At 38.0% G+C, this 10842-nt stretch overlaps 2 gene segments (V, D, J or C); both read left to right on the top strand.

Annotated features, from left to right (window-relative positions):
- Positions 1-3808: 3808 nt before the first annotated feature.
- LOC137013725 (Ig kappa chain V region K-25-like) lies at positions 3809-4314 on the top strand. The segment is given in 2 exon segments: positions 3809-3857; positions 3947-4314. Coding segments are annotated over 2 exon segments (417 nt in total).
- A 1087-nt stretch (positions 4315-5401) lies between these two features.
- Positions 5402-6133, top strand: LOC137014277 (immunoglobulin kappa variable 1-8-like). The segment is given in 2 exon segments: positions 5402-5609; positions 5718-6133. Coding segments are annotated over 2 exon segments (432 nt in total).
- The last annotated feature ends 4709 nt before the right edge of the window (positions 6134-10842 follow it).

Raw genomic sequence — 10842 nt, 5'->3', positions numbered from 1 at the left:
ATTAATTAATCGAAATTAACGCGTTATTTTGACAGCCCTAAATATATATATATATATATTTTTTTTTTTTTTTTTGGATGAAGAGACAGGATTTAGTGCCAGACACAAATCCAAATACATTAAATACTCATTATTAAATTTAATTAATTTTTAAAGCTTTGAATAGATTATGGGTATGATTATAATGTTTATGTATCATTGTATCTATTTCCGGTGTGATCAATGTCAGTATATTATAATAATAACACGGCACTGATGAAGGATTGATCCCGAAAACATTTTGCACTCTTTGTACTTTATTTGAGGCCTCTGGATAATAAATTCTTGTGAGCTTTTATGGCCATTTTTCATGTGCAGATCTTATTTGTTTTTTAATCTTGGAGCTATTTTTGGATCTATGCACCACCAGAAGTTTGTGTATTTAATTTTTTTAGACTTATGTCTGTTGCTACGCTTTTCCAGTCTTTTTAACCATATTTTTAAAATTATTTTATAAATATTTCTAAAAGTGAAGATGTTTCTATCATGTGACTCACAATCAAACTCAGTTGATTCAGTGATTGACAGAGACTCGTGTGTGATGATCCTCATGTCTGTTCAGAAACTGCAGGAACACATATGGATTTGGTGTAAATTTGGGGATTAACAGTGACGTTTCAATTGAAATGATTTTTACTAGATGTTTTAATTTAATTTTAATTTCCCCTGTGTCCTGCTGGACCCACCTACCTCCGCTGGGTCCAGAAGAAGGAGGAAGAGGAAGAACGCCGAGCCAGCCGCTCCAGCCGCTGCCGAGCCAACCACGCCACATCCAGAGACCAACCATCCGCCATCAACTACGTGCACGATGGAGAAACGAGAGCCCACCACAGACCGCGGAGATCGACCTGCCGGGACGATTGAGACCAAACCTGAAGAGAGGACGGAAGGAGTTGTCGCCTCGGGGTGTGAACCGCTAGGTGTGTCTGACCAGGTGCGTGAGCCCGTTACATCGTGTGCCGTCGAGGGAGTGTTTGTGGAGTTCGAGGGCTGGGAAGAGAGCCCCGACCACAACATCACCACGGTGGATGGCATCGTCATGACCACAGAAACATTTCTGGACTTATTGGATTTGTTTGAGGAGGTAAATTCCCCATGCCTTGTCTCCCCGCTGGTCCCATCCAGTGATAAAGAGTCGAACAAAAACCTCCGTCAGTCAGAGTCACAGTGACTGAACTGATACTGCAGCTGCTCACACACTTTCACACACTTTCACACACACTCAACAGTGAAGATTTTCATTAGTATTAAATTAAATATGAAGCTTTCATTAAGTTTTTTCACATGGTAAATACTTAAACTATAACACACTTTATCTTATTAAATGAATCTAACACTATATCTGTGAGGTTCATAATTTGGCCGCATGTTCTTGTTTCATCATGTATCTGCAGGTGTTTTCATGCTCCACTGAGTGAAGTTTATTTATGAAATATGAGCTAAAGCCCTGATCCAATGAAAGACCAGAAACACAAATGACACAAAAAATGACACACTGACATAAAGCTACATTTGTATGTTATTTATTTACTGAATTTTAATATAACAGTGACTGAATGATAAAGCACTGACAAATGACATTGCAAATGAGAAACGAGTTGCGGTGTTGATGAGTGTAATGGGTTCATCTACATAAGGACGGCTGTGAAGCTTAATTGCTCCGGATAAGCCGGATGTGAAGTCATACGAAGATATTGTAACTGTTTTGAAAGAACATTTCTCTCAGAAACCGATCGTGATTGCAGAAAGATTTAGGTGTCATAACCGCAGTCAACAGGTCATCTCCACTGCAGTGAATGGATCACACCGATCGAGCCAGTTGTTAAAGGAATGGACAGAGGTGGAAAGTCCAGGGGTCAGAAAGTAAAAGTCCTGCCATATTTTTATTCCACCCACTGAAGCATTAATGAGATAATTAAGTGATTAATTGAGTGATGATTGACCATTATTGAAGACATTCAATAAAGGAGAAAATCACAGTTTTTAAGTTACCATCATCGAGGTCAGGGTTTGTTTTAGTTGAGCTCTTGACCCTTGAATTTTTAATATTAGAGTTTGTTTGAGCTGTTGTAACTGCATTAAAACCAACCAGACGAGCAAAGTTAAGAGATGATCAGGTGGCGTTGGTTATGTTTCCACATAATCATTATTTGACCTGAATCACTGAACTCATTTAGAGCCCAATCTCTGAGTTAGATTTACATTATTGATTACAGCAGCACTGAGATTCTACAGCACATATTTTCAAAATAATCCAAAGGTTTATCAAAATTTGTTCCAAATAAAAAAGGCTTATTTAGACACACATAGATCAAGAATCAGCCTGTGAATCTCAACAGTGGTGAGGATAATAAAGCATGTTGCAATGCATTCTGGGAGCCACCAATCAAAATTCATCCATGGCTCCCATCATGCATTGCTGCATGAATAAATTATGAGCTGAATTGTCTTAGTAATTTTCTTTATTCTCACTATTTTTTTTTTTTTTTTCTGTTTTTCTGTGACTTTTCAGAAGCTTGTTTTCTAATGTTCAGAGTTGATCTGTTGATCAGAATATGTTGCTTGTCACCGTTGTTGAGATTCATACACTGATTCTTGATGTCTGTGTGTTCCTAAAAGAAGGATTTTTTTTTTTTTGATCAGAACAACTTTTAAGATATCCTTCAGATTATATTGATAAAGCTGATCTTCTGCTGTAGGCTACTCAATAATGTAAATCTAACACAGAGATTGGGCTCTAAATGAGTTCAGTGATTCAGATCAAATAATGAGTATGTGAAAACATAACCAACACCACCTGATCATCTTTTATCTTTGCTTGTCTGGCTGTTATAACTCAGTTACAGCAGCCAAACAAATTCTAATATTAAAGAGTGAAGGGTCAAGAGCCCAACTAAAGCAAACCCTGACCTCTGTGATGGTGTCTTAAAAATTGTGATTTTCTCCTTTGGTGATTCTGCTTGTTATCATCAGGTGTCTTCAATAATGCTCAATCATCACTCAATTAATCACTTAATTATCTCATTAATGCTTCAGTGGGTGGAATAAAAATATGGCAGGACTTTTACTTTCTGACCCCTGGACTTTCCACCTCTGGGAATGGAGATGTGAGGATTTGTGGAGATTTGAAGGTAACAGTGAATCCGGGCCTTTGTGTTGAACGTTACCCGATTCCACGAATAGAGGATTTATTCACATCATTAGCAGAGGGCCAACGCTTCACCAAACTGAACCTCTCCAGTGCATACTTACAAGTGCCCTTGACAGAAGATTCACACAAATGCCTCACTATCTCCACGTCAAAGAGGCTTTTCTGTTACAATCGATTATTTTTTGGTATTGCTTCTGACAACAATCTTCAGTCCAACAAAAGCCTTTCCATCCATGGCTGTGGCTCGGATGCAGAGAAAGACAAATACATAATTCACCTGTTAAAGTCACCATGAAATCAAAATTGACAATTCTTGTTTTTTGTTTTTTCTTCTCTTTTTTTTTTATGGAATATTGCAGTATTTATTATAGAAGGTTTATCAGTGTACATCATTATTTTTTTAATATTCAGCTAAGTCTTTAAAGTTCACACTTATATTTGATGTTGTGATTGACAGGATGAGATGAACGAGCTCCTCCTGAACCTTCATTTAGAGCCTCATTTAAATACAGAATGAGTTCATTTGCATATTGATCAGATGCTTCAGTGCTCTGAGAGTGTTTATAGTGCTGTGAGTTTAACACTTCATCACTGACACACACAACAATCTTCATCAACATGACCTTCATCATCATCTTCATCTGGACTCTCACAGCGTTTGCTCAAGGTTTGTGAAGCACAAGTTTGATATCAATTCATTTCTTCAAGTATATTGTCAAAGTTTTGAGTTGATTTTCTTCTTGTTGTGTGTTTCAGAGTGTAGAGGACAGATCACCGTCACTCAGAGTCCCTCAATGACAGCAGCTCAACCAGGACAAACTGTGAACATCAACTGTAAAACCAGCAGTAATGTGTACATTTCTACAGTATCAGGGTGGTTGGGGGGTGCTATAAGTAAAACTTACTATTTCAGCTGGTACTTACAGAAACCTGGAGAAGCTCTTCAACTGCTCATATCTCGAGCAACAGACCGCAATAATGGAACTGATTCTAGAGTCAGAGGCAGTAGTTCATCTGCAAGTGATTTCACTCTGACCATCAGTGGAGTCCAGACTGAAGATGCTGGACATTATTACTGTCAGAGTTATCACTACATCAACAGCGAAAATGTGTTCACACAGTGATAAAGAGTCGTACAAAAACCTCCGTCAGTCAGAGTCACAGTGACTGAACTGATACTGCAGCTGCTCACAGGAGGATCTGAAACAACATCGTCACACAAACATCTGAAATAAAATCATCTAAATTAATCTGCCACTCTTAATAATTATAGAGGTCAGAAAGAGATTTTGTGCTCTTATAGATCAGTCACACGTTTGAGATCTGAGTGATTTCAGTTGCCGCCTTTTATTAATAATAGATATTAATTTTCATAATTCTCCATGGTTATTTGATTTGAGTATCTCATCCTAACATGTCATTTGTACACTATACACTGTATTCATACTATATACTGCAGACAGTAAGAGTTTTATATCAGCTGCTGTTTTAATTGTAGTCCTGATCAACAGTTCAGTTCAGACACGCCTCTCCCTCCTCTGCACCAATCACAGCCTCCGATAAGAAAGAGCAAGATAAGAATATTAATTTGTGCTTTTAACTGAATTTTTATTGAACACTTGTTCACTAAACTATGAGAAGATACAAACTGGTATCTGATGATAACATGATCTGATAAACCTCAGCGTAACTGATGAATATGAACAAACCTCTGATCCAATGGAGAGAAACTGGAACAGGAGAAACTTCTTCAGCTGGTACTTACAGAAACCTGGAGAAGCTCCTGAACTCCTGATTTATTCCACAAACTGCCTCAACAGTGTCATTTACTGAAGTCAAACAGTGAATCTGAGCGAGTTAAACTCATATTTCATCATCAGGTGGAGTGATTGTGTTTCTCTCAGAATAGAGCAGATGTTCATCGTCCTCAGAGGAGATTGATGATCCTGTGACTCCAGAATCAAAATAACTATTGAGCAGAAAAACATGTAGAAAAGGGTTTTTTGCATTTTGAAATGTAGAATCTATAAAAACTCAATAATAGATTCTTGTTCATGAAACTGTTGTATAAAAGCAATATCACACTTGTAATCGTGATGTTGGTCTGATATTGGGATTAAACAGCGTTCCTGTTCATCTGATGTTGCTTCATCAATAAAGGATTATATTAACATGTGAAATGTTTTGTGAAATCTCAATGAAACCACATTAAACCATCTTAAACCTGTCACTGCTGAAGCGTTTGCATAGAGAGAGTGTTTTACATGAGCGACACACGCTTCAGTGCTCTGCATGTGTTTATAACTCTGTCAAACATCAAACATGATCAACAACTGTTTTTCACTAGAACTGAACCTACAACCAACAAAAATGACTTTCAGCACCATATTGATCTGGACGCTGGCAGTATTATGTCGAGGTTTGTGTCAGTAAAGATTACAGACATTATTTACTTGTTATTTTTATGTGTTGTGAAGATATATGGTTGTGAAAGTGTTTGTGATTTCTAATCTTTCTCTCTTGTCAGAATCTGTTGGTCAGGTGACAGTGACTCAAACTCCCTCAGAGCTGCTCTCTCAAACTGGACAATCAGTCACTGTGACCTGTAAAACTAGCAGTGATCCAGAATCCTGGTGTAGTGGACAGTGTCTTGCCTGGTACTTACAGAAACCTGGAGAAGCTCCTAAACTCCTGATTTATGGAACAAGCAGCCTCCAGTCAGGAACTTCATCTAGATTCAGTGGCAGTGGATCTAACAGTGATTTCACTCTGACCATCAGTGGAGTCCAGACTGAAGATGCTGGACATTATTACTGTCAGAGTTATCACTGGATCAACAGTAAACATGTGTTCACACAGTGATAAAGAGTCGTACAAAAACCTCCGTCAGTCAGAGTCACAGTGACTGAACTGATACTGCAGCTGCTCACACACTTTCACACACACTCAACAGTGAAGATTTTCATAAATATTAAATGAAATATAAAGCATTCATTAAGTTTTTTCACATGGTAAATACTTAATCTATAAAACTCTTTATCTTATTAAATGAATCTAACACTATATCTGTGAGGTTCATAATTTGGCCGCATGTTCTCGTTTCATCATGTATCTGCAGGTGTTTTCATGCTCCATTGAGTGAAGTTTATTTATAAAATATGAGCACTCCATCCACTCCTGCTGCTGCTCCAGCTGTACAGACCGTCCTTCTCCAGGAGCCCAGCGCTGCTCTCCTGAGACCTGCTGCTCCCGTCCACCTTCAGCTCAGGCTCCAGTCTGACGGGAAGCCCTTGTTGGCCACACACACCAGTGTCACTGTGTTCAGAGAGGAGATCTCTGCGCTGACACTCACAGAGAAATCACACTGACCAGTGGCTTTCCTTTAGGATTCAAGAGAAAACTGGGAGAAATTCTCCAACAGCAAGAGAAACAACATGAAGAAGAAAATCACATCATTATTAGATAAACAGATTAATGATCACAAACTCCTGTATAAATGAAAAGAGAAAACGTTCAGAATATGGTTCACATTCTGGTAAATTTGCTGATTGATTATGAAATAACTTAAAAAGGAAAATATCATTGAGTTTCAAACTGATACGTTTTTAAACTGTTCCTAAAATATGATACCATAATCACGTTTAAAGCAATAAAGTGTATTTAAGATGAATAAACCTTCATTTAACACAATTCTGCCACCATATTTTATTTTCACCTTGTGATATCTATATTTAATATACTTCACCCAGCTAATACATTTTTGTTCTGAGAACGTTTTCCTCCAACGTTATGAGAACATTTAAAACTCTTCTGCAAACAATGTATAAATAATGTTTTTGTGATAACCTTTTGAGAATTTTATTAAATACCAGATAACGTTGAACAAACACTCTATTAATGTTACAGGAAGAACGTTTGTTCGTAACTTTGAGAGAACATTGCCAGAACGTTAGCCAAAGTTACGAGAGCGTTGCCTGTTAGCTGTAGGAGCTTGTTCGAGTTCACTGAGAGAGCTCCACTGATCGGAGAAAGAGGTTTACCAAATCACCAAACAAATAACTAATCTAAGCACATATATGCAGTATAAAGCAGTAGTGCAGTTATAGTCCACAATAATCACAAGACTGGAATACTGTGTTTCACACTCACACACCCTTCTGATGAAACTGACCATCCTTTCCTCACTTTCTCCTCAACTGAAACTTTGTGCACAATGGTGCAAATACCAGTAAATTGACTAGCGCAAACCTTAGTAAATCACCTTGATTTAAATATTCTCCTCCCATAAATTTTGTGTCTGAAAGGGAAACTCCTACAAATACATGTGCAATAATGTCAGGTGCAGAAATAACTGCTCACGCTTTTCAGCGCTAATTTTCCTCTGCGTGTCTTTAGTAAATCCTGACAGTAGTGTTTAAACACCAAAAGAGGGTTTGCGCTTGCGCTGTTAGTAAATCTGACCCTTAGACTGTGATCTAATCTGTGACAGATGGGTTTGACTCAACTAGAATCAGAGAAAACTGAGAGAGTAAACTGATATCAGATCAAACAAACAATAATGGTGCCATACAGTAGATAGTTTTGTTTTTGTACATCAAACTCTGGACTGGTCTGAACCTTCTCTGTGACCTCTGTCATGGAAATTCTCAATACAAATCTGACTTCACCACTGACAATTTAAACAAATCCTAGTTGTTAATAAAATTCTACAGTATCTCGTGGTAATTCCCTGAATTCCTGAATACTTATACAATCCAATACTTCCCTGAAGTATGGTGATGGCGTCCCGTCAAGAAGCTATCACTACCTCAATCACACTTGGCTGTTACATTTGTTGTCTTTTGAGCTTATAGGATCTTCTATTTAGCTGCGCAGCATATACCTGACACGACTTCCAAGTTGCTCTTTGTAGAAATGAAGTTTTATTTACGGCCGGGAGATCACTGGTCACAACAACCAAGTGAGTCTCAATGAATAGAAAGATACATGCACATTTAAGTCTTACAGTTGAGTAAAAATCAATGTCTTCATCACTGTGATTTGTTCTGGTGATTGGTTTGTAATGATCTAAGCTAATCATGTGACTGGTCTTTGACCTGAGCATCCTTAATCTGCATTTTCTGTACATTTCATGTTGACATAAAATATTTCCATCACACCTCTGACCCCTCCAGCATCCAGCTCACCTGCGCCCCCTGCATGTAAGGGAATATGTGTGTGTTTTGGTTCAATGTTGTGATCACGTTATCTGACATGACACAGTTCAGAAAGTCTCAGAGAAGGTCTGATGATGTTCTTTCTGCAGAATAAACTCCACCTGTGTTCAACCCCTGATGTGTTTTATACACGTTTGTTTCTCACAGCTGTAGAAAGTGTTTCTGGATTGATGTTTCTGAGCTGTAAAGGATCCCAAAGACAATTCAAGCTACATGCTAAACCTATTATGTTAGGTGTTGTATACGTGCATTAAAGCTATCCAAAGACCAAGCGTTTGTCTTATGTTGGACATATAACCTGTTAAAGGTGCCCTAGAATGTTTTTTTCACAAGATGTAATATAAGTCTAAGGTGTCCCCTGAATGTGTCTGTGAAGTTTCAGCTCAAAATACCCCATAGATTTTTTTAATACATTTTTTTAACTGCCTATTTTGGGGCATCATTAGAAATGCGCCGATTCAGGCTGCGGCCCCTTTAAATCCTCGCGCTCCCTACCCCCCGAGCTCTCGACTCTATAATACATTGCATAAACAAAGTTCACAAAGCTAATATAAACCTCAAAATGGGTCTTTACAAAGTGTTTGTCATGCATGCATCGGATCATGTGAGTATAGTATTTATTTGGGTGTTTACATTATACAGACTGCAAGTGTTTAAAAATGAAAATAGCGACATCTCTCGTCTCTGTGAATACAGTAAGAAACGATGGTAACTTTAACCACATTTAACAGTACATTAGCAACATGCTAACGAAACATTTAGAAAGACAATTTACAAATATCACTAAAAATATCATGTTATCATGGATCATGTCAGTTATTATCGCTCCATCTGCCATTTTTCACTATTGTTCTTGCTTGCTTACCTAGTCTAATGATTCAGCTGTGCACAGATCCAGACGTTAATACTGGCTGCCCTTGTCTAATGCCTTGAACATGGGCTGGCATATGCAAATATTGAGGGCGTACATATTAATGATCCCGACTGTTACGTAACAGTCGGTGTTATGTTGAGATTCGCCTGTTCTTCAGAGGTCTTTTAAACAAATGAGATTTATATAAGAAGGAGGAAACAATGGAGTTTGAGACTCACTGTATGTCATTTCCATGTACTGAACTCTTGTTATTCAACTATGCCAAGATAAATTCAATTTTCCATTCTATGGCACCTTTAAAGGTCCCGTTTTTCGTGTTTTTTTGAAGCTTTGATTGTGTTTATAGTGTGCAATATAACATGTGTTCATGATTCGCGTGTAAAAAAAAAACAGTATTTTTCACGTAATTTACTTATCTGTATACCGCTGTTTCCACTGTCATAAAAACGGGCTGATGACTTCCTTGTTCTATGAAGTCCCTCCTTCAGAAATACGTAACGAGTTCTGATTGTGCCAGCGGTTCCTGTGTTGTGATTCGACAGCAGCTTAGCGAACCTTGCCCGGAAAGGTCACGCCTCTTACCATAACGTGGAGATGCACGCGCTCAGTGTTATTGTAAACATGTCTTTAATTTTACCCTATCAATTTGAGCCGGAATCAGACCCAGTGATTGGACTGCGGGATGAAAATAACAGCATTTCGACGACATGGCGACAAACACACTCTACAAACGCAACTCTTGTGTATTCCTGTGGGCGGAGGTTAGTCAAAAAACTGTTTTAGTGACGTCATTAAAGAAGGAAGTAGAGGGATGTAGTCCAAACTGGCCATTCGATGTAGGCGACTTCTGTTAAATAAAATATCTCGCTTGGCATTGAACTTTGAGCTTTAAAATTTTACAGATTTTTTTTATACTCTAACAACAACATTACACACTAACTAAAGTTTGAAACATGGGATCACAAAGAACGGGACCTTTAAGTAAACTTTGCAGGGCTTGTACCCTTTGGCTCAAACAATGACTTTAGGTCAGATTTCAGGCTGTGTGGCTTTAAGTCAGTTGTAGTTGTGTTTCATTTTCTGAGAGTGAAAACATTGATTCAATGCCATTACCATTAAGTTTTTGTTGAAATTTCAGCATTTTTTCAACATTAATTAAGGGTGCAAAAGTGATATTGATTCAATGAGGTTAACATTGACACATTAACATTTAACATTATTTCGATCATTGCTTGCTATCTGGGTGTGATCCTCTCAGAATAGAGCAGCTCCATCTCCAGTGACCATGTTCAAACCCCAAGAGCTTCATTTGACATTTCCTGCTAAATGCAGCTGTTCTCAACTATTACAATCAATCAAAATCATTTTCAGTGTCTAAGTCTTGGAGAAATAAGGCATTATTGTTTTTCAGCTGGGCTCAAAATAATGCAACAAGTCATCAGTGCCTTTTGCCTTCTAGCAAAGCTTTCACAAACAAAATGAAAAAACAGTGTTTCTGCTGTCTTCAGGTAAATGATCTGGAGTGTGTTTGCATATTGATCAGATGCTTCAGTGCTCTGAGA

This window comes from Chanodichthys erythropterus, chromosome 23, assembly GCF_024489055.1.
Source record: "Chanodichthys erythropterus isolate Z2021 chromosome 23, ASM2448905v1, whole genome shotgun sequence".
NCBI lineage: Eukaryota > Metazoa > Chordata > Actinopteri > Cypriniformes > Xenocyprididae > Chanodichthys > Chanodichthys erythropterus.
This window is presented reverse-complemented; position numbering and strand designations above follow the sequence as displayed.